This window comes from Pinus tabuliformis, chromosome 7, assembly GCF_031772625.1.
Source record: "Pinus tabuliformis cultivar Carrire ecotype Pingquan chromosome 7, CPIR1, whole genome shotgun sequence".
Taxonomy (NCBI): Eukaryota; Viridiplantae; Streptophyta; class Pinopsida; order Pinales; family Pinaceae; genus Pinus; species Pinus tabuliformis.
In genome coordinates this window covers 552,700,015-552,724,871 of record NC_142293.1, presented here as the reverse complement: position 1 = coordinate 552,724,871, position 24,857 = coordinate 552,700,015, and the positions used below count along the sequence as shown (strand labels likewise).

Sequence of the window (24,857 nt, the reverse complement as noted above, 5' to 3'; positions counted from 1 at the left end):
TGCGTTGTTGCAATTGGGTGAATTGACAGCTTATAGACAAACACATCCACACACTAACATGCTAAGGAAAAAGCTGTGATCTCTTACAATGAGCTCCAGATCAGACATGCTGCCTCTCCTCGCAAATAATGGGAGGAGAAAGTCACATTCTCTATTCTGACCCAGCACTGTAAAGGTGTAAGATGAATCCCTTTATGGGAATATAAGATGCATTTTCTTTAAGGAAAAAACGTATATCATGTATGTCAAAATCTGGAAGAGAAATAACAAACTCAAAACACATATTACCTTACAGTGACACTCTCAAAACAAACTACAGAGGTAGCCATGTGTCGCCATTTTACTGCAGAGATGAAAAATGCAATATCAGGTGAAGCCTCACATATAACATCTGCTGCCCTTTCAAGATTATTATCTTTAGCTTTCCCTTGGAATGATAATGGCCCACTAGAAGCATTTTCATTACAGACCATGACTGGATATATGGGATGGGGTAGCTGGTTGTCAAATTGAACTGATGCTACTTGAAGAATAAGCTTCTGTTGATGTAAGCCTTGCAATATCTGGATCTTGATCCCTCTTGCACATGCAAAGGCTAGTTCCTAGTATAAACAACCAACGAATACAGCAGATCAGATAAGTAATGCTCAATTATCTCTGTTCAAAATTATGAATATAACATAACTGTAAGAGACAAACTAACTAGCTGCTCAAACTTCATTGTGTTTACCTGTGGAACGGAGTCTATAATAGAAAGTCCTATGAAAGGCAAACACACTGTGATCTTCTCACTTAAATCCATGCAGTTGTCTTTAATCTGACCAGTTGCTGTGTTTCTCTCTCCAAACTTATGCAAGCCTTGTGCATTTGAGGGTTTCCTGATGTGCATATGCTCACTTGTGATACTGAGTACCTGCCATTGAGAAAAATAGAAATGACTAAGCATACCAATTTATCAATATGGACCCACCTTTGGTATCTGTAAATGAACCAAATTTCAAGAGAAAAAAGGAATTATACCTTTATCGGTCCCTCAGCATGCACTGAGATGGAAAACCTCCTCTCAGATTTCTTCAACAAAGCAACAAACAACAAATTAATATCCTTTCATAGGTGACAAATTTCAGGTGTATCAAAAAGACTGCACTCCAATTATAACATAAAAGAAGCAAGGACAAGCCATGGCGCAGTTAGGAAGCCAGAAAGTGACAAGTCACTGCAAATTAAATGCCCTATCAGAATTCAGGAATTGCCATATCATTGACAAAACCAATAATTCTATGGAACAAATAATCACTCAAATTAGCCAAAAACATCACAAACCAGGGGTGTTTGCTCTGGCATTTTCAAGATTTGTTGACAGGAATTTGACTTAGTCTTAAAGCAACTATCCATGAAGCTAGAAACTACATTGGAGAAAAAAAAGTAAGAAAATTAATAAAGAAAGAAATTGTATTAGTCAATGCGACTAAGAATCACATTTAAAATAGGCCATCAAAGAATGTGAAGAAAATCAAGAATGCAGCGAAACATCTTACAGAGAATTTCGTGGCAGACCGGGGTTTCCTGGGGTTTCAGGTAAGTAGCCCCTCCTGCGCCTAGTTTTTTTCCAAAGAAACCTTCGAGGTTAGGGTACATGGGAGATGTTCCTAATTTGTCTCGTTCCTTTGGTGATTTGGGCATTGATAGGTATCAGAGGGCTTTACGGGAGATTTCGAGGGAGGATAATGTTGAAGGAGTTCGGATTGGTTCGAAAGTGCCGAGGGTTGGTGTGGAACCTAGAGGTGGGGATTTTTCTGAAGGTCTCCGTTGTGCTTGCTGGCTCGAGGGGAAAGTCTAGGGGTTCGGGAACCTCAAGTAGAAGCGGCTCAACAAAATGGACCTAGACCTCAAATAGGAGGCGAGGGGGGCAAGGGGTGGACCTCGGGAGGCTCGGAGCCGAAAGACCCATCAAGGGAGGACCACCGGACTACAAATAAAAAGAGAGGAGGTAATGCGGGAGGGAAAAGGGTTCAATGTACAAAAATTAGGGAGGCAAACAACCAACTAGTTTTGGGTGAAGGAGTAAGGGTTGATGAAATAATGAACACAGTGGATTGAGTTCTGGTGGGGAGAGTCTGGGGTAGGAGTTTTTCAGCAGGTAGATGGAGAAAATGGGTCCAGGAGGTTTGGGCCTCGAACATCTCAGCCCTTTCATATGTCAACACTCTGATGCGAGGCTAGTTTTCTTTGCACTTCAAAGCTGAAGAAGAGGTAAATTGGGTGTTTGTACTAATGCATTGAGAAGTTCCTATTTTGTTTAAGAGGTGGTATCCCCTTTTCGACCCGAACAGAGAGTAGCTCGGGTTTGGTCTAGTGTGGGTGAGATTACTAGGGTTGCCTCTTCATATGTGGACTATAGATGTTTTTCGTAGAAATATGTGGACAGTAGATGTTTTTCGTAGAAATATGTTTTTCATATGTGGATTGTAGATGATCTTGGCACATTTTTGGATTTTAACCATTCTTTTGTGGAGATGGAGAAAAGATCTTATGTGCGCATTTTGGTTAGTTTGAATACCAGGAAGGGCCTTATAGCGAGCTTGATTATCGAATGCAAAGGAGCATCCTTTAAGCAGTTATTGGACTTCCAAGGCATTCCATTTTGTTGTCGTCAATGCCATCAGGTGGGACACACTGCAAAGGACTGCTCCTTTTCTTTTTCTAGTTGGAAGGGGAAATAGATGGAGATTGAGAGGGCCTCTAATGGTGACAGGTTGTTGGGAGGGGCAGAGCAGTCTCAGAAGGTCAGGGCGTCTAGCCAACAAAATCCAAAGGAAAGCTACGATGGGGTTTCGGCATTACAAGCTCGGTCGGATCAAAATGTTGCTCTAAGGTGCTGACTATGAGCACTTCTCATCATGCCTTAGTTACTCCTTCATTCCCTTTCCTTGGTTCTGGTCTTTTTGTTTCTGCTATGTCTGCTTCTTTATGTTTTTATATGATATGTTGTAAGGGGTAGTTGGGGGGTTTCTCTATTGCACCTCTATCATGTCCTATAGGCCCTGAACCTGCATGTTGTCCAGCACCCTCTCCCTCCATTTCAATTTCTGCCCCGTTTTCTATGGAAGAAGACTCATCTTCTATTAGAACTCCTATATATAATCTTAGATCGTCTTCTAGGAATCTCCCGTAGCCTAACTCGGCCAGTGGTTTGGGTCCTCTCTCTCCCTCAAAGATTCCCAAGGCCTCAAGGGGTCGTAAATCCCATATTTCTTTAGCTATTAGACGTTCTATTCAAGACATTGTTGTCGGTCGTCAACTGTCTCTGGAAGGGGTATTTACAGCGATGAACACACTTGGTGCGGTGATTAAATGAAGTGCATGTATTTTAATTATCGAGGGATGGCTAATCCCAAAAAAAAACTAGCCCTAAAGTGCCTGTTTCAGACTGATCATATGGACATTATAATGCTTCAAGACACTTTGGGTCGAAGTGAGGAAGTCAAAAATATTTTGGAAAAGTTAGCTCCTAGTTGGTTCTTTACAAGCTTGGACGTTAGGGGTCGATCGGGGGCCATGGCGTTGGGAGTTAACTGCAAGACGATAAAATTATTAGATTTTTGGGGTTTTGATGGTGTGATGATGGTCTATGTCCAAGCTATTGAACTGGGGATTGGATTTCGTCTTATGAATGTCTATGGACCATATTTGGATCGTCGAGCTTTCTAGAATAAATTGAAGGCTTTGGAGTTTATGCAGCTCGGAAACCTAATTTTTGGTGGGTGATTTAAACTTTACTTGGGTGCCTCAGAGGCTTGGGGGGACCATGCGATGGTGGATCCACTCGTTGGTTTCTTTGCTAATTTCATTCATTCAAGCCACCTTATTGATGTCAAACAGGTAAGATTAAGGCCCACATGGAGGAATAGAAGGACTGGGGGTGTTATGATGGCACGCAGATTGCACTGGTTCCTAATAAAATCATCGTTTTTGGATAAAACTTCTATGATTCGTCAATGAGTAAGGCAAGGTGGGATCTCATATCACCTCCCTGTATTTCTAGAAATCAGAGGAACTAATCAAAAGCCAAAAGCCCCTTTCAAATTTAATGCCACCTAGCTAAAGGATTAAAGCTTTTGTAATCTGGTGCAAGAGAACTGGAGACATTGTATTCATGATTCTAACAGATCCATCATGGCAGAATTCGAAGACAATTTGTCTCAATTAAAAAGGATAGTTATGAATTGGATCAAAGAAAAAAACGATGATGAGGCTCTAAAGGCAATTGAGGAGGAATTGGATGCGTTGGAGGACCCGGTGAAAGAAGGTTACGTCTCTCTAGAATTCAAACAATATATTATAGACTTGGAAAGAGAACGAAACAAGATATTGGCGGTCAGAGAATAATCATAGCGCCTAAAGAGCATAGTTGTTTAGCTCCAGGTGTTAGCGCTTGAGATTTCACCCTAGGCTGAGGAAGGTAAACCTTCAAGGCAACATCAAACCATTTCACCTCGTAGCTAGCCCTACGGGGTATGAGAAGGCTCTCTCCGGTCAAACTCGGTAGATCTTTCAATAGGATGAGCTGACCCAATTAGGAACACTGATATTAGGCTAGTAAACTGATAAGGAAGTTTGATTTGGGGTTTTTAATTAAATGACGGGGCTTTTCTGGGCTGCATGGGCAAAATCACAGCTTCAAACAGAGAAATATAATGAACAACACAGGTTGACGACTGAGGCAAGGTAGGCAAGGAATTTAGCATCAAATCTAGATTTTTAAATGGGATGGCAAGACTGGTGAGGAGCTAAGGAGGGCAAATAATACTTTGAATCCTCCTTAAACAGAAGAAAACATTGAATATGAGCAAATTTATAGGAGGAGCATACAATACTATGAATTCCTACCTAAACACTTCATTTGCTCAATTACATATGATCATGAGGTGAATGGAACATAACAGTTTACATATGAGACAAAGGGAAAACTTATGCTAAATTAACATACCACATGAATCTCAGAAGTTAGAGCTGTGAAATTTTCATTAAAAATCCCTGCAGAAAACTGTACATTGAAAGCTCTGTTCCAACACTCAGCACTCAGAAAAATCTCCCCTCTCTCTCACTCTCTCTAACTCATTACAAATGAATTTGTTTTATAATAAATACAATGCTGCCCAAAACAGGGGCGCTGTTTTAACTAACATCACAAGAATGTTTCCTTTTTTAATATATGAAACAAAACACAGCTGGGGAAAACCAATCGACCCCAAGACCCGGCATTTGTTTTTATCATTATTAACAAAATAAACTAAAAACAAAACCATCAGCGCTTCCTGAAGAGAGAATGGCGCTCTTTCCACTGAAATCTGTTGATGATTTGGCTAATTTCGAGGCAAATCTGGTGAATAGGTGGCATTAGAGGTGTCCCTCCCTTTGCTAAAAATAACATAGGCAATCGCTCCTCGTTTTCTGCTCGAAATCTTTAACAATTTCACACTTGTGTGCCAGTTGTATTCATTGAGTGCTCTTATCGGCCTGCGCTATCTCAAATGGCCCATAGGTAGTATTTGCGGTGGACATGTTTCAAATATAGGTACTGTGAATGTAAGTTTCTGTGGACCTGATCATTTTTGCCTTGTCTAGTGCACGAGCAGCATCTGTAACAAGTGCTCTTCTTCTTGCAAACAATGCAGGATCTAAGCATATGCAACGCCTTCCAGTAGCCCTCATAAAGGATACAGTCACCATACAATACAGTAGAAGTCTTTGTTTTACAATCTGCAAATTATGCTCCAAGCCGTAATTCATATACCTGGCCAGTGTCCTCTCCAATCTGTACACAAAACTCGTCTCGAGTTTTCTCAGATAACAAGACAAATGGACTGCTGTCTTGATTGACTTTGTACGAGCGTTGTCTCATTTGCATAGACTACTCGATGTTCCAGCGATGAAGGCATTTGTGGAAATTCATCAAAAGCTTCCATTGTTATTGGATCCAATCGTCCTTCAGCAATGGCAATCACCATTGACGGTGGCAATTCTCTGAATATCGTCAAATGCCTGAGAGAATCCTTCTGGTAATGGCTTCAAAAATGAGAGGCATTTCATATCAGCATTATACACTCGAGCATGATGGAAAACCGCATTTGCTTCTGTTATCATCTGAATATTTTCCAACTGGAAATAGAAGCCCATGTATTCCATCTTCAATATATTTTTGAATTATGGGGAGTTTGGGAACAATTATTGGCTTTTCCAAGGACATTGCTCGTATCAGAATAGCTGGAAACGCTTGTTCTTCATGAAAGGATCCATAAACCACCAAATCTGCAGTACTCAGTAAGATGTTTACATCGTCATCTTGAGAAGCATGTTGGACAATTCCAGTTCGAAATCCCAGTTTGAAGTGCAACTGTCTGCAACGCCATCCCATAGGTGCTGTTGAAGTTGTTACTCACAATGACAAGCCTTAAAGAAGTACCAATAGAATCATTCATTTTAAACTTTGCCATTAAATGCATGGTAGCTTGCATTACTAGTGCATGCTCCCTCCATATACCTGTGTAAGAAAATTGACTTTCAACAACTACAATTACAAAATCATCAGATTTGAAGCGTAATTTGGATAGCAAGTCCTTTTTCCTGTTCAATGCCATAAAATGCTTCACCTCCCATGTTTCCTTTGGGGAGCCAGGGATAACAAAGAAGTTGCCAGAATTAAATACAGAATACATCATCGCCATAGCATAGTCTGAAAAAACAACCACATTAGCTCTCTCAAATGCAGACTTCCAGTTGCTGATAATGGTTCTGTGTGTGTCTGAAGCATAAATCCTTAGACGCTTTCCTAATGTATCCTCATGAATGATCCATATGACAGGTACCATTCTAAAAGGTTCCTGCATGAGGCTAGAGTTTATGACTTTTGCTTCAAGAGAGCTCACAACCACACCATCAAAATTTAGCCAGTCGACTTGAAACTGTTGATGTGAATTACTTTGCAGTATATTGACAATAGTTCCAATCTTCTCCCAAGCACCACGGACAGACCCATCTTCAAATGGAAACCAGGTTCAGTAATTCTCTTCGATAGAGCACCGCCTATCCAGTAAGCGCCAACATGTCCTTTTAGAACTTGGTGCAGAATACCAAAACAAGAACTGACAGCTTGAGGGCATTATCCATTGTCAAAGTAAAACCATTCTTTAATAATGGCAGCAGAAAATTATATATATTTGCCAAGGCAGAAAGAAATTCTCGATTATCTTCATTGGAAAACCCTTCGTGAGATGAAACATGAGGCAGCAGCAGGATATGCTTCCACAATAGCATCCAGAGTAGCAACAGCATCATTAAAACCAAAGTAATAGATGCTAGTATAGGTAAATAATCGATTCTCAATATAGCAGACTAGCAATGTGTGAATTATAAGACCGCATTCTGTCACAACACAAGTCTTTGGAGGAAGAAGCGCTAGGCCCGGAATCATCATGGCCAGCACAACACTTGCAAGTTGAAGTCGCTGCCAGTTGAAGAGCTGAAGAACAAATTACATAATCTAAAACAACACATTAATGATTTCTTCTTCAAAACCGGGTTTTGAAGAAGAATCAATCTCTGACATGAGACGGAGTCTAACACCAGGCAAGGAATGAAAACACAACTTTTCCAGCAATTTGTGACGGGAAGAAAGGAAGCTAACACAATTTGGGAGTTGAATCCCCCTAGGGGGAGATGGTGTCAAATTTTAGGGACTTGGCTCATCTGGGTATGAATCATTTCAAATCATTGTTTTCGGCTCCTCGACAGCCACCGATTAGGGAATTATACAAATTATGTAACTTTTCCCGAGATATGTGGATGAGGAGGTTAACAGATCTCTAATGGAACTAGTTACTGTAGGGGAGCTGAAAAAGGTTTGCATAGTTTCAACAAAGAAAAGAGTCCAAGGCTAGATGGCGAGCCAACAGAATTTTTTGTGGGTTTTTATGAGTTGATGGGAAGGGACCTTCTAAATGTAGTGGAAGAATCTAGAAGGAAGGGTCAAATGTACGATGCTTTCAACGCCACCTTCATAGCCCAAATTCCCACATCGGACTCCCCTAAATCCTTCGATGATTTCAAGCCCATTGCTTTGTGCAATTGCTTATATAAAATAATTGCCAACTGCTAAAGCCAGTTTTGTCCCAACATATATCCAAGGAACGGTTTTCCTTCCTTGAAGATCCTCAGATTCATGAAGCCATAAGGGCAGCACATGAAGCTCTCCACGGTCTTAAGGTCAAAAACTCAAAGGGAATGATTTTAAAGCTAGACCTGTCTAAAGCTTATGACCGTTCTAGTTGGTTACTCATGATTTTACTTTCTCGTTTGGGTTTTATATACGCTTCATTAACTGGATAATGTATTGTGTTAATTTTGTTTCTTTTGTTGTCTTGATAAATGGTTCAGCCACGGATTTCTTTCATGCTGAAAGGGGTTTCAAACAAGGGTGTCCTCTTTTGCCTTTGTTATTCTTACTCATTATGGAGGGCCTGAGTCGCATGTTGTTGGAAGCAAAAAGAAATGGTGATTTGCATGGTTTTAAGGTGGCGGGGGATCTATTTCTAACCCACCTATTATTTGTAGATGATGTGCTGCTTTTTTGGATGGATCTTGTCGCGATTCAATGATGGTTAAAAACAGTTTAAATTTGTTTTGCTCGGCCTCGAGGATGATAATCAATGAACATAAATGCACAACTTTGTCCAATGGTTGCTTGGAGGGGGAAGTAATTTATGCTTGAGCTCTATTTCCTTTTCAATTTAAATCCATAGATGATGGGCTGAAATATTTGGGCTTTTTTCTGAAGCCAAATAATTATAAAAAGGCAGGTTGGTTGTGGCTTTGAGCTAAGATCAAGAAAAGACTTCAGATCTGTAGTTATCGATGGTTATCCAGAGCAGGAAGGTTGGTGTTGATAAAATCAGTTTGGAAACTATTCATGTGTATTGGATGGCTTTGTCATGGATTTCAAGAGGCATTATCAACCTTATAAGGAAACGTGATACCAAGTTTCTCTGGCGCAGGGTGAAGGAAGGCAGAATCTTCTCATGGGTAAAATGGGATAGAATTGCAAAGCCTAAAAACTGGGGGGACTGGGGATTAAAAAACATTTGTTTATTCTCTCGAGCTTTGGTTGCCAAGTAAGGTGGCATATTATTTCTACATTCAGCTTGTGGAATGAGGTAGATGGTAGTTTAGAAAGACATTAGCTCGCTAGGGTTGGAAGACTGGATTCAGCCTCCAATCAAGAGTAAGTCAAATGTTTCTACTATTTGGAGAGCTTTGATTGATTCCTTTAATATTTTAAGTGAGGGATTGACCTGGAGGATTGGTGAGGGCAGCAAGGTTCAAATTGGGTCCAATCCTTGGTCTGGAAGTGGTGCTAATCATTTGCTTCCTCCTGCGATGGTGGAACTTTTGGTTGACCAGGGTATCAGGACTCTAAATCAGATAGCAGATCCGGTAAATACTTCAATTTGGGCTCAGGGTTGGATGTTGGCAAATGACTTGAATCTCCCAGCCTTATGGCATCAGCAGTGGCAGCAATACATTGCAACGCTTACCATCACTGAGGTCAAATTCCAGGATAGAGAAGACAAGCTCATTTGGATTCACTCTTCCTCTAGTAATTACACTCCAAAGGAGGCTTGTTTGTTTATAACTATGTTGCGGGGGAGCGCCCCCCCCCCCCTCGAACCCGCTCCCGAACCGCGCTCTGGGCGACCAAAATCGCTCCCGATTTTCGGGAGCGCACTCCCTTAAAAAAATTTGCGCTCCCTGGTCTGTCAGGGAGCGACTTAGGGAGCGATCGCTCCGGGAGAGATTCGAGCCGGGCCGGGAGCGGTTCGGCGGAAAAAAAATCCGTCGGACCCGAAAAAAATAAAAAATTTAGAAAAAAAAAAATTGTTTTATAAGCCCAATGGGCCAAAAAAAATTCATTCTAACTTCATTGAGCTTGAGTTTGGAGCTGGAGCAAGAGCAAAGGAGCGAGGAGCAAGTGCTGAGGAGCGAGGAGCAAGTGCTAAGGAGCGAGGAGCAAGCCTGCAGAGGTAAGTAACTTAGTCATTTAGTTAGTTTAGATGGTTAGGTAGTTAATTTAGTTAATTTAATTTAGCTGTTTGAGTTTAAAGATCATGTATTTAAATTAAATTAATAAATTAAATTAATTAATCCCAATAAATTAAATTAATTTGCAGATTCAAGAATCAAAACCCTACAAACATCAAACACCATGGACCTGGCTATATTTATTGGCATTTTCCTCTTCCTGGTCCATTTTATGGTTATTATGGTGCTGGAGAGTAGAAAACGGAGGGGGCCCCAAACTGAAGAGGGGGATGAAGAAGCCGGAGAAAGTCAAATTGGTGAAAACCCCGGTGAGGAGGAGTTGGAGGAGGGTGAACTTGACCCTCAAAAAACTAAACAAGACCAAACTCCATTGTAGAAATATGTTCACAGGGCTGAAACAGGGAGAGGGGGTGGAACCACTAAATTTCATTGCCCCCATTGCAACATTGATTACACAGGTTCATACACCCGTGCTAGAAGACACCTCTGCGGGAAAAGGCCATGGGATGGAGAGAAACAAATAGGAATCAAAACTTGTACAGCGGTGTCAACAGCAGATAGAGCCAAATACATAAGGGAAGAGGAGGAAGCCCAATACAGAACAAAAAAATCAAGGGGTTTCTTTGAACCAAGCTCACAATCACAAAGAACTCCTTCAGCATCCTCCCAAGGCAGTGGATATGGACATGGAGGCACAGGGTCATCATCTTTAAGGCGTAGAACCATATCAGATTTCCTTGATGAGGGGTGTAGGAATGATGTGGATTCAAAAGTTTACAGGTTTCTCTATGCATGTGGGATACCATTCAATGTTCTACGCTCACCTTATTGGCACGAAATGGTTTCTGCCATAAATGATGCCCCTAAAGGGTACAAAGCCCTGGGTATGACAAGGCAAGAACCGTTGGCCTTGATCATGAAAAAGCAAAAAAATCACATTCTTTGAATAAAATGACAAGTTCTTGCACTGACCATGGGGTGTCCACTGTATCTGATGGATGGACAAATGTAAAAGGCAAGCCATTGATAAGTGTTCTTGTTGTGTCTGTTAGTGGTCCCATCTTTCTAGCTGCACATGATTACTCAGACAAGTTCAAGACCGCCATCAACATTGCAGAAGCATTACTTGAAACAATTGAGCGTATTGGCCCATACAATGTCATCCAAGTCATCACTGATAATGCTCCTAATTGAAAGGCAGCGGGAGCAATTATTGAGGATAAATACCCCAACATATTTTGGTCTGGATGTTTGGTTCACACATTGAACCTTCTGTTGCATGATATTGTCAAGAACAAAAATGCACAATACAAATGGATTGGTGATTTGTACAAGAAAGGAAAACAAATGATAAAATTTATTACAAATCATAGCAATACCCATGGCCTTTTTCGCAGTCATTCGAGATTGGAGTTGCTGAAGATTGCGAAGACTAGATTTGGTAGCTATTACCTCACCTTCAGGCGCCTTTTGAAGGTAAAAGAGGCATTAGCTAGCATGGTATCAAGTCCACATTGGCAGGTATTAAAGGAAAGGGCTACAAATGCAGCTGACATGGGAGGTTCTGAAATAATGGAGGAGGTTGCTCTTGATGGGCAGTTTTGGACAAGTGTGAGGCAAGTATTGGATTTCACCAAGCCAATTTATCAAATGATTCGGTTTGCAGATACAGACAAACCAGTGATTGGCGAGGTGTATGAGCAAATGGATACCATGTTGGGGCAAATAAAAGATATTGTTCATAATATAGATCCCAACTTGTACAAACTAATTCATGATTGTGTGTGTGAACAGTGGAATAAGCTTGATGTTCCACTATATTGCTTGGCGTATATCCTTACGCCAAAATACTACTCTACATCTTGGTTGGGCCAACCTGCAGCAAGGGTGGGGTTAGGACCAAACCCCATTCAGATCTAGAGGTAACTAAAGGATATTTGGAAGCATTAGAAAAGTTGGTACATGACAGGGAGGAATGTGCAGCTGTGCGCCTTGAAATAGGCAGATACTTCAGTGGCACTGGTTTGTATGGTAACTTCCATGCAATGGATGACAAAGATAAATTTGATGCTCTCACATGGTGGGAAACATATGGCGGCCATGGACTTTTGCCAAAATTGGCAAAAAAGTTTTTTCACAGGTTGTAAATTCTTCTTCTGCAAAGATGTGTTGGAGCACCTACAGCTATATACATAATGTGAAAAGAAACAGACTCAATGAAAACCGAGCAGAAAGCTTGGTTTATGTGCACTACAACTTGAGGTTGTTGAGTCATTACTGTGATCGGGCTAATGAGGATCCCACATATAAAATTTGGGACAATCACCCAGAGGATGACAATTTGGAGGATGGCGTTGTACATATTGAAGAACTAGAAGATGAACTTGTAAGGGATGAAAATGAAGCAGCTGCAGCAGCCATGCCACCTCCACCTCCACCATCTACTGGTAGCAGTGCTCGAGTTCCGAGTCTTGTTCCTTTGCTGTCGCCACCTCCATCTACACCCTCGCGTGGAGGTTCTAGTTCTGGTCGTCGGTCTGTGCGGGAGACTCCTAGAAGACCACCACGACCTGCTTATACTCCTGGAGACTCTCGTGGCAAGGGCTACATGTAGATTTACAGTTTACTTGTCTTTTTTAGTTTCTATTAGACTTTAGTTTTCATAACTGTTGAGTTTTGCGTCCTTGACTCTTGACTCTTGACTCTTTCATATCATAATGATATTTTTTGTAAACATTATATCACTGTGAGTCTGTGACAATGAAAATTTGAAGTTTGAAGTTGGGCCTTGGCAATTATAACTCATTGGTAATGATTGTGAATTATGAATATGATGCTTTGTGAAAGACTAAAGTTGTTTCATTTCATCTCATTATTCATGTTTCATTTTATAAATTTTTAACATTTCATATCATGTTAACAGTTAGAAGTTAGGACTTAGAAATATCTTCGATATTACTTCTTGTAATGGTTAAACTTAGCTTACAAGTACAGCTTTGGTGATCAATGATGATAAATGTTATTGAATTTTGAAAGCTTGAAGTTGAAACTTTAAGATTGAATTTGATGAATCATGATTTATAAGAGTCTAAGATTCAATATGTTGCAGTTGTAATACGTATTTTACTAACCTGTGGACATGGTTGATGACGATTATAATTTCTAGATGATTGATGTGATATGGTTCAATGATCAATCTATGTTTTTTTATGTTTTTTATGTCTAATTCATCATTCTACATGTTTTTGTTGACATATATGTATCAAAAATTAAAAAATATAAAAAATGTATATATTTTTAAAAAATCGCTCCAGGATTCGCTCCCAAACCGAGAGCTTCTGAAAATGGTCGCTCCCGCTCCCGCTTCCGCTCCCACTCCCCGCTTCCACTCCCGCTCCCCACTTCCGCACTCGCTCCCAAGTAACATTGGACTTGATCCATGGCTCTTTCTAGAAGTTTCACCCCTGATTAGATTAATAACCATTAATATTTTAATTTTCCTAAGTTTCGACTTAGGAACCCCATTAAAAATATTAATTATTTTAATAAAATCACTTCTGGGTGGAATTTCCCAAAACGCTTTCTGGGTTCTTTGGAATACCTATGCCCAAGCATCCCTGCAAAATTTGAGGCTTGGAGCACATCCAATGCTACCCCAAATCAACATGATGTGCCTGCTGCCACCTTGGTTGCTTGGTAGGCTTCCCAACAATCCACGTGGGCTCCTCCAAACAGCTCCTAAGGTCTCCTACAACTTCCCATCAAACTGATCCAAGCACTGGTCACTACAATGACCCAACAAACACCAGACGTTGCTCCAATAAGCATGAACCAGCTCACTGTTTTAGGGAACTTAGGCTGCTCCAAATATGGACTAGTTAGGGCACCCAACCACAGTCCCTAACAGTCCTTTAATCTGCCCAGAAGTGCCCTCCTTTACTGCGGTTTCCCTTCTAAGAGGGGAGGAGACCATACGCTGCAATTTCTGGGCAGCCTAGCCCTCACCAGTAACTTCGGCCTCCCTCCTTTTGTTGTGGCATGCTACAACAAGCCTCCTCTTGACTATGGCAGCGCTTCCAAGGGTCTACACTCCTCCAAATGACCCTAAAACAATCCTCCCTTCCTCAACTTCCAAGAACAAGCATGCAGCCTTCAAAACAGTACCTCAGCCTCCACAAAATGACCCAAAACAGTCTCCAAATACTTCATTGTCTTGTTGTTCATTGTTGTGGCTAGGGCAGAGAATCCGAGCTCCTTTCTTGTGTGTTTGTTGCACCAATGGATGAGAGAAATGACTCTCCATCACCCTCTATTTATACTAAAGAGAGGGGCTCCTTCCAACGTCACTCTAGGGTTGTCCAACTTGTCAAGAGGCTTATTTAACCCAAGCCGACCTTGACACATATGGTGTAAACCCACTCATGACCTTCAAAAATTCATAACTCCTTAACGACAACTCGGAATCAGATGATTCTCATTGCGTTAGAATTGTCTCGCCGAGAGCTATCATCCTCATCCATCACATGTCAAAAACTCATCATGATTTTGGCCCAAACATCTATGGGTGCAAAACCCCAGGCTTGGGTTCTAAGCCCACAAGCCTACTTGTGGCACTTTGACCTCCAACCCTCGAACACTAGGGCTTGGAGTACCTCCCAAGCTACACAAATCAACATTATATACATAGGCACGTGCCCCTTCATGACTGGACATCACTTTCTAGACATGCCTTTCCATTTTAACTAATGACTGTTTAAAATATAACTACGAATATTTATTATTTATTATTTATTTGCATTTATTTAATTTATCTAAATTATATTCATAACAGATTGCAATAAGAGATCTGCAATGTTTAGGGAAGTTGCACTAATGGAGGAAGAGTCGTGACATGTAATAAACACTACACCACTCAGCAGAAACACCAAAAACATTTATCAAATGTTGGTTTCTAACATTTGTCCACCCATCTAATACAATGGATACGTCACAATCCACCCACTCATTTGTAAAACGTGTCAAAGCTCTTTGAACCTTTCTTTTTCTCTTTCTAATAACATTGTTCTAGCTTTCTCATAGTTGGGGCTCTTGTACCCTTTTGGGGCTTCATTGATGGCATGAACCATATCATGCCTATAGGGAGAGCGAAGCACATTGAATGGTACACCGCAAGCACAAAAAAACCAGACTATCTTTCCATCCACATCACCCCTCCAAGCAACATTAAGGAAATCCCCTATTGTTCTTCTACTTTGAGGGGTTGTAGAAGTACGATGAGGAGATGAACTACCAAATCTAGAGGTTGCACTTGATTCAGAATGAGTTTCTTGTTTCTTGTTTTTTTGTTGTGCAACCTCCTCTATTTGGATGTATTTTCTTCTTTGCTCAGCTGAAACCTTTGGGAAAATTGCTATCCCCACAGCACCCTTTTTGTCATCACTATCCAACACCCCACAAAGATGCCTCCACACATGGGTATATGAACCAGGATATGGTTTTCCTCCATGAAAACCATGAGCGCACAATAACTTGTAGCTTCATCCACCTTTTCCCCCTTCAAGTTTGGTCACATAATTCCACGAGGGTGTCAATGGAGCTTTCCCCTCTAGCATTTAAGTGTTCTCTTCATCCCCTTCCTCTTCAAACCCTTCCTTCTCATCATACATTGGGTCACTCATATGGGGACCACTATCCTCTTGTTCTACTTCCTTTATATTCCTACTCCCACTTGCCATCATGAAAACCAAAAGTGGAATGATATACAGAAGCCAAAAGAACACCATTTTGGAATATGAATATAGATGGACAACCTGCAATGAAATGAGCAAAAAGAAAGAATGGGAAACAGTAGGAGGGGGAGGAGAAAAAATACTAACAACAATGGCAGGAGATTGAGGGAGTTTGGGGTTTGCACTTACCTCTTTAGCTCTTGTAGGTGGAGCCCTAATATACTCCTCCAAGCTCCTTCACTGCTCCTAGCTCCTCCTCCACTCCTCCAAGCTCTCTTCAAGCCTCTCTTCTCCAAACTCTCTTCTCCTCTCTTCTCCAAGCTCTCCAAAAATACAAGAGTGAGGAAATGAGAGGGGGAAATGAGCTTTATCCCCATTTATCATTTCCCTAACTCAACCTAAATCCACCCCCAACTCAAGTTAGACAAAAAAAAATTGATTATTTTGGATCGGCCATGCAGAACCACCCATCGAGCATCCAATCCGTGCCTAATATGCCACAGATCCAAGGCAGATCCAACGCAAGATCCGCAGTTCAAAAATCTTGAACTGCAAATCGGGCCGATACAGTTCCAAAATTCCATGAACCATGATTTCTAGCCCGATCCGCAGTTCCGGATTTCTGAACCGCAGATCTAGCAGCGGATCCCCCATGGATCCATATGTGATGCAGATCCAGGGGGTTATTTTGTGCAACACTGAACCAGATAATGAGATCGAGTTCATAGAAGATAATATGGGATCCTACACCATTATGGCTGTTGACATAGCCCCATGTGAGGATGCAGAAGGAATGTGGAAGATGAAATTTGATGGTGCTTCCTCAAAGTATGGAAATGGAGCTGGGATATTGTTCATATTTTCAAATCAGGAAAGGATTCATTTCTCTTACCAATTTTAGTTCAAGGCAAAGAATATTGTAGTGGATTACAAAGCAGTATTGCTAGGATTAGCTACTGCTAGGGACTTGGGGATTAGATGTCTAAAAGTCATAAGAGACTCAGATCTAATGGTTTTTCAAGTCAAAGGTTTGCATGTCTGCAAGAATGAATGGCATAAGAGATACACGCAGGCAATGTTGGGTGTGATAGAGGCATTTGATGCATTTCCTATAGAGGCAATTCCCAAGGAAATTAATATGAGAGTTGATTCATTCGCAATCGTTGCTTTAGTCATGCAGTCTTGCTCGGAATTGGAATAGGGTGGACATATAGAAACTCTATTTACCTTCCATTTCGGACAAAGTAGAAAACATGCAAATTTTTGATGATGATGACCAAATTGCACCCTATAATCTATTCATCACACCAAGGAGCAATTATTAACACTTGGCCTTAAGTTAATGGGTTCCCACTCCGTAAAATGCATCAAGGGTTAAACAAATGCATCAATGCCAAGCAAAACCCATCATGAAACTCCAAACATGTCAACAATTTCAAAAAAGGGAGGGCATTATATCAGCAAGATATCAACCATTATGATCATGCCAACTTAGCAATCAGAACACCATGAAGATATCTCATCCCAACACCTATTGATTAACCACCAAAGCATCAACTCAAACAAAAAAGAGAAGCATCCCTAAGCCAAAGCACAGATGTACCTCCAGTCCATTAAATGATTCTATGTTGCATGAAACTTCAAAGAACCCGGTGTTTCGGGCCGTACCCGTACCCGAAACTCCGAAACTTGGCGGAAACTCGACCATCATGTAATCATATATTAGAGTTAATATAGACTTATTTTTCCTTTTAAATTGTCATATATGGGTCTTATTCCCTTTTTTCTGGCAAGATAATGTGTTATTCACTTATTTCTTTATATATATATTTTTAGATATACATATATGACGTTTCCGCTGACGTTTCGGCCCACGTTTCCATTTTTGGGAGGTGACGTTTCTAAACGTACCCGTTTCGGAAACTTTGAAACGTTTCGGCGTTTCGTGCAACTTAGAAATGATCTAGCAATGTCATTCCGCAAGCCCAATCCTTGTGATAAAAAATAACATGTGTTATGAGAAAAACCGCAAGTGCAAGCCTCATAGAATATGAGTGTTAACACATAGCAATATCATGGATGAAATAGCATTTAGGGAATATTTCTTGTATTCTATCATTGCACTTTGAATCTGACCTTGCCTCACAGACCAAAAGTGGCTAATTTTGTTACTTTTGTTTTTTTAACATCAAATGTTTTATCACGAATATGTGTTTTGCAAAATTACAATTACAATTACAATATGGTTAATGAGAAATATTTGAACCAAAACAATACGATTAGGCCATTCACTGATAGAGTGTTAGTTCATTTACAGGTCATCAAGTGCATCATTGGGGTTTCATTTCCACATCCTAATGAGGCATGAAAGGGTGCAACTCCCAAGATAGATTAGTGGAATAAGGTGAACCGTGAAATAAATATCTTTTAAAACTGCCTTGTAAATCTAACCAAGAGAATCAAATATAAAGTTATGGAGTATAACATATAATTTTTTTCCTTAGAAATGTTTTATGAGAATATGCACATATAAGAATAACTCCAAATTTCACTAAACTCCTTTACTCATGACAACCACAGAGGATAATATTTTTCATCTCTTTAAAACTGATTAGATACTTCGCCATATTATAATTAACATAATTAAATGTGAGGTATTTAGTAATACAACATTTTTCCTTATTTCACAAATCTCTGATAAGAAATTTGTTAATAGTGGTTAAGCTTATAGTTAAGGTTCCTCGAGATTGATCAATTGGAGTCATAGACACAAATCTCTTCACAAGACCACCGCAAAGAAACAAAAGCACGTTGGTTATCAATGCCATCAAAAGTTCTAATGTATCCATTGAAGAAAGCTTCCAGATGGAGAAATAAGATGGAGTTCAGGCATTTCCACCTCCATACCTTTATGTCTAATTGAAGATGTGAATCTAGATATTCCATCCTCAACAAGCTAAGGTGGTGCTATGGCTAATTATTTGACACAATTGAATGCCCCATATAAATCCATGGCTAATTATTTGATTGATTTAAGCGAATGAAAATAACAGTAATGTAATCAATCATTTTGCTTTAGTTTGTTGGAAATATTGAGAGGGGGGGTGAATCAGTATTTCTTTTCAATTGTTACTTTTACCAGTTAAATCAATTTTATTTAGAACACAAAATGAACAATAGGAATAAATGCTTTTATTAATATAATCTTTACAATAAATCAGGTACAATATATATAGGGCTCCAACCCATTGCCAAGCACCAACTTGGTCTTTTGTGAGGCTCCAACCTCTAGGGCTCCAACCCTATCTTGTCAAGGCACCCACCTTGGATTTAGGAACACCAACTCCAAGGACACCAATCCTTCCAATTCCGAGGCACCAACCTCAAGGGCTCTGACCCTCTTTTTGTCAACGCATCAACCTTGTTTGTTTGAGGCTCCAACCTTTAGGGCACCAACCCCCTAGACTCGAACCCACTGTTTTATTTTGTCTAAATATGTTTCATAGTAATTCTCTACTCCCAAAATCTTCTTCATTGAATTCTGTCAATCTACAACTTCATTGTTACATCAATGACAACTTATCTTCATATGAAGGAGTCTTCATAACTCTTCATATTGCCCAAACAGAGTCTGTAGAGTTATCTTATAATGATTTCAAATAGGCATCATGATCTTCCAATAATGTCTTCAAGATCTACTAATGCTTTTCAACAGGGTATCTTTGATTAGCTGTGCTACGCCTCAATGTCTGCACAAAACAATTCTCTGTTTTTCAACCCTCTGTTCTTATTGTCCTGGTAACTGCTTCTTCACGAGCCCTTTATAGAAATTAACCCAACCAACAGACTTCCTCGGCCTTCGACTTCCTTCCTATTGCTGGACCTTTGGCTTTCTTCTTCAACGCTGGATATTCAGCTTCTGTTTTCAACCTTCAGCTCTCTCTAATTCTTTAAGTTCACGAGTTGTGAACTATTGATTCTTCTGTGTATCCAGTACTAAGATCGATGCCTTTAGTGAAACGATTTAACTTGTATTTATACCAGTTTCACTAATGACTGAGAGACACATTTATTGGAGGGAGGCTGACTTGTTTATTTACAGAGAAAACAGAGAGGCTATAACCATATTATAATAGAATTTTGGCAGTCCCCACATGCCATGTCACTGCTAATAGCAATCGCAACATTTCGGAGGTCTCTTACTACACAATACATTGGTGAGGCCCTTTTCAATATTCATCCAAGGCCCACATGGAGGTCCCACATGTTATCTTATTAATCGCAATCGCAATCTTCCGAAATCCCGCACTCGCAATTCGTGAAAATCCCGCAATCGCAAATTTTGGAGGTCTCTTACAAGCATACTCATAACACAGCGATTCCCCTATTGTCGATGGAGCAAATACGATATAGTTTCAAACAGCAATTAATAAATTTGTCGGGTCCATAGCTTCATTGCAATTGGTGGTCCGTCGGGTCTATCGCAATTGGTGATTCGGGTCCATGCCCTTATCGCAATCGGTGGTCCGCAATACTATCGCAATCGGCGGTTTGGCCATGTCAACTCTTAAGATTTGTGATATGACTCCCGACGAGGTGGACGCGATATAACATAACAGTGTATTGTAATGGTCTGGTGGGTCCACAATACACATATCGCAATCGGCAGATTTGGGGTGGTGATACATAATAAACTTTTATGGTTTGCGATTTGTGACGGATGCGATATTGTATTAAGGCGTATTGCAATGGAACCATCGAGTCTGCAATACATATCACAATCGGAGGATTTGAATGTAACAAGGCTTCAAGACTTGCAACGCAGTGGATGCGATATTGTATAGGGTTGTTACCATAACTTGTTTTGGGTTCGCAGTAATATTGCAATCGGGGTTTTGCACGGTGACAACCCTTTAAGACTTGCGATATGAAACTTCCCATGCGATGGATGTGATATTCCTTTAAAGCTTGTTCTATTGGAACAGTCACATCCGCAGCTCAAATCGCAATCACAGGTTGTGGCATATAATAAAGTTGTCGATAAAGCGCCAATATAAAGCAGTCAATGTGTTTTGTGGCCTTTACTGTTAACTCCTCCATTATGGCTACTCTTCTAATATCTCTACTCCTCTGACGTAATGTTCCTCTTTGTTCTTTCGATAGCACTTACCCTTGGGCATATGCAATAACATGCTTTGTCTTGGCTTGTCGCTCCTGTGGCTTCTCTTCACTCCTATGACTTCCGATAGCTCTTTTTTGATGGTTTCTGATAAATTTTGTCCTTGGGTCTACTCTTTTATTCTATCTGTATATATGTATTTAATCCACTGGGATCTTCCATCTCATCATATCATCATATATCAAACATTCATCACTAAGAGCATTATGATCAATGGGCATTAATAGGCAACATCACGTATCAAAGAATTTGCCATCACAAACACTGCTATATTGACATCAATGACAACCTATATTAACATAGTTTACATATCTCTAGTACGGAATTTGTTAGCAGTCACTAAACTTCATGTGACCAGATATTTAAACGGAAAAAGAATTACATACTAGACCATGTTGGACGATGCCCAATAAACACGAGACCAAGGAATTGAAAAGCTGCCGTTGGAGTAAGATGTAAGAACTTGATATAAATATTTGATGTGTCATTTTTAGAAATCAAAGGGTCACAACACTGAAGAAGGAAGTCTTATCTTGTAAAATAGAGATGTGCATTAACCTGTAGTTAGAGGCTGCATGAGTTCGGATACAACCATGTATGAGAGCTAGTTTGTAAGACATAAGAGCTTTGGATTGGACTGCGAAACATAAAATAAAGAATTAAGCTTTTAACATTACCTAGGCAATAAGAATGCATTGAGTTCTTTCAAAATCATCAGAATGTTATGCTAATTATTTTGTTTAAATTATTAAGTTATGCTTGACAGTTTTACAAGAAAGTTGATTTTTAGAACTTATGTCAAAAATTAACATTTTTATTCAGTAGCCACAAGAGTTTTCCCTGCTTGAACTAATGTGTTACTATTAATAAAGGAAGAAAAAAAATTCAGGAGCATGATTCTCGACGGATATGGCAGCTCAGGCAGCTGTAATTCTCAAACATTATTAATCTATTCTAATGGGATCAAGAATCGAAGGCACCATGTCCAAGCATGTAAAGTGATTTTAGTAGAACAGGAAGCTTTTCATCTAAATAAAAAATTACTGCAATTCCAATGTGCATTAGCAAATTGACATCAACCCAGTATACAAGGAGGAGCATTGCAAAATTCTAAAAGGTTCTCCCTGGTTGAAATGTTACTATTGCTAGGGAAAGGAAGAAGAAAACTTCACGAGCATGATTCTCAAAGGATATGGCAGCTCAACAAGCTGTAATTCTCAAACATTTTTAGTTCTTTTTAATGGGATCAGGAATTGAAGGCACCATGTCCAAGCATGTGAAGTGATATTAGTAGGACAGGAAGTCTTTCATCTAAGTTAAAAGTTACTGCAATTCCAATGCACATTAGCAAATCAAGATTAATCTGGTATACATGGAGGAACATTGCAAAATTCTAGTCTTCTTCATATCAAGTGATTACACATTTTCTCAAAAAAGTGTCAGTATTTAAAGGGTTTTCCATAATTGTATACAGTTATGTACAGTAACAAAAAATAAAAGCTTCATGAAAAAAACACTAATTTTACTGATGCAATAAAAATCCAAGAATTTAACCTGTTTTATGGAAATACTTCTCAGGCATAACTTAGGATATAAGAAGGAACAAAGATAGATCCAAAGGGCCAAGTATTAGGAATCTAGAACCCACATCAGGTGTTGCTGATAAGTGTACTGGTGTGTAATCTCTGACATCATCAAGGCTATATGACCCGACCAAACCTTCACCAGGAACCTGAAAGACAATCAGCAGACAAATAATCTCCACTCTCCAAATATGAAAGAAATAGAGAAATAGATGTATGCAACTAAAATACCTCTATAACCAGACGATGTGGGTAAGAAGGTTCGTCCCAAGCATATGAGCAACAAGCGTATGGTTGTACAATATTTTCAAATTTCTCACACTTTTGCTGGTAAAATCTCAGCCTCTTCACAATAACAGAACAAATGTTGTCAGTGCCACATTTTTTATTGGCATCATCAGTTTTTACCACACTGCTGATAACTCTGAAATTATGTCAGTATTAAATATTCTTTATAGTCAACAATAAATTAAATCCGAATTCATTTCTTGTTCAAAATATCAAACCAAAAGTACAACACTGCAATTAGTATACAACTGTTATGGTAATCTTCACGCACAACTGCACCATTCTATGAAAATGTCAGTCTGAAAGAGGCAAACAACTTGGAACATTCTTCAAATAGAGGAATCAAAATTGATGACTAGAGTCTACACAATAATAAAACCATTGGGTTTGACTACCATGTAATCATTATAGAGAACAACATGGCATAGCACATAAATCATCTCCAATTTAGGTCTGGAGCTACAACAATAAAATAGTGAAGAACAGAAATTGAAAGTTCAAAGAAGCTGAAATGCAAGGGACCTCCACATATCAGAAAAGTACTAAGAAACTACTTGGATGAAACTAAACAAAAATCTCACAGAAACAAATCAATTTATAAGTTACTAAAAATTACTGAAAGAAAATTGATGAAGTACTACAACATAAAGAGTTGAGTATTGCATAATCTTTCACTTTTATTTTCCTTTCAAATGTGATAATTCTTATTTGTATCAAGTTGTTTCTAACAAAAGCGATCCACAACTAATCAAGACAGAGAAATCTAAAGATATAACAAACAAGTTGGAAGTGTTGATTTTTGGTAGCATCGGATGTGCTCTAGCCTTGAAATTTGGTTGAGAGGCTAAGGCACATGAGATCTCCAAGACCCAAAAATCGTTTGGAGAAATTCCACCCGGATGAAGAGATATTAAAATAATTAATATTTTTAACGAGACCCTGAGTCTAAACTTAAGAAAATTAAAATATTAATCTGTATTAATATAATATGGATGAGAAAGTTCTAAATAACAAGGATCAAGCCAAATCTAATATTAGCCATTGATTAGGGACTTAATCTAGGCCGTTGAATCGTCAACAAGAAAAGTATAAGAGGAGGCTTGAGGGTTAGTTGGAGACACACCAAGAGAAATCGAGAATTCGTTTTTTTGGGGCGAGGTTTGCTCAGGAAATCGAGTTAAAGATCAGTTGGAGTGAGGGGCAGTGTAGCAAGGGATTTTGATCCAAGGCTGAAAAATACATAACAAAGAGGCAGCAAAGTGTCGGAAGAAGCAGTGTAAAGCCTAGGAGGGTTGACGCAGAAGCTAAGGAGGCCGACGCAGAGGCTAAGGAGGCCAACAACAGAAGCCACAGAGGCAGACGCAGAGAACGCAGAGGACACAGAGGCTGACGCACAGAAAGTCACAGAGGCTGACGCAGACAGCGCAAAGGGCTGTAGAGGCTGACGCTGGGCTGAAGAGGCTGCGCTGAGGAAATTCTGTGGGGCAGACTGAGAGCAGATCAGCTGAGAGAGGGTGACATAATTCCAGAGAGGGTGACGCAGTTCTAGAGGAGTGTGTGGAGCAGCTTTCACTGTCTAGCACAAGGCACAGTCAGAGTCACTGTGGGGTTGATCATCCAGTTGCTGATTTACCGGAATATCTGTCTCGAGATAGGTACTACTGTCAAGGATATTCTCTGAAGGGTGAGCCATTTCTGGCACCCTAGCTGTTTTCAGAAATCTGCTTAATAATAAAATCCACATAAATGTTGCACCGGTTTTCCCGAATTGGGTTTTTCCGGGGACGATTGTCCAAAATAACAGTGTCCCTTGTGTTGTCTCAGTTTATTTCAGTTGTTGATTTGCATGTTTGTGAAGGCTGCAATTGTGTTTACTTCAATGTTTATGTTATTAAATAACTTGTTAATGTAGAGAACGAGTAGGAGATAGTAAACCAGATATTGCAATAGGGGTTTCTGATGTGTTAGATTCAGAAATTT

The 24,857-nt window shown here is 39.8% G+C and overlaps 1 protein-coding gene across 1 annotated transcript in view; it reads right to left on the bottom strand.

The window, feature by feature from the left end:
• The window catches only part of LOC149248565 (uncharacterized), a 392,334-nt gene that overhangs the window by 97,975 nt on the left and 269,502 nt on the right, over positions 1 to 24,857 (bottom strand). Inside the window, exons 28-32 of the mRNA XM_089450455.1 lie at positions 22,821 to 22,934; positions 22,655 to 22,738; positions 1,021 to 1,071; positions 731 to 913; positions 289 to 602 (exon numbers count right to left, since the gene is read on the bottom strand). Coding sequence (XP_089306581.1) covers positions 289 to 602; positions 731 to 913; positions 1,021 to 1,071; positions 22,655 to 22,738; positions 22,821 to 22,934 — 746 coding nt within the window. The remainder of the gene's footprint in view (positions 1 to 288; positions 603 to 730; positions 914 to 1,020; positions 1,072 to 22,654; positions 22,739 to 22,820; positions 22,935 to 24,857) is intronic.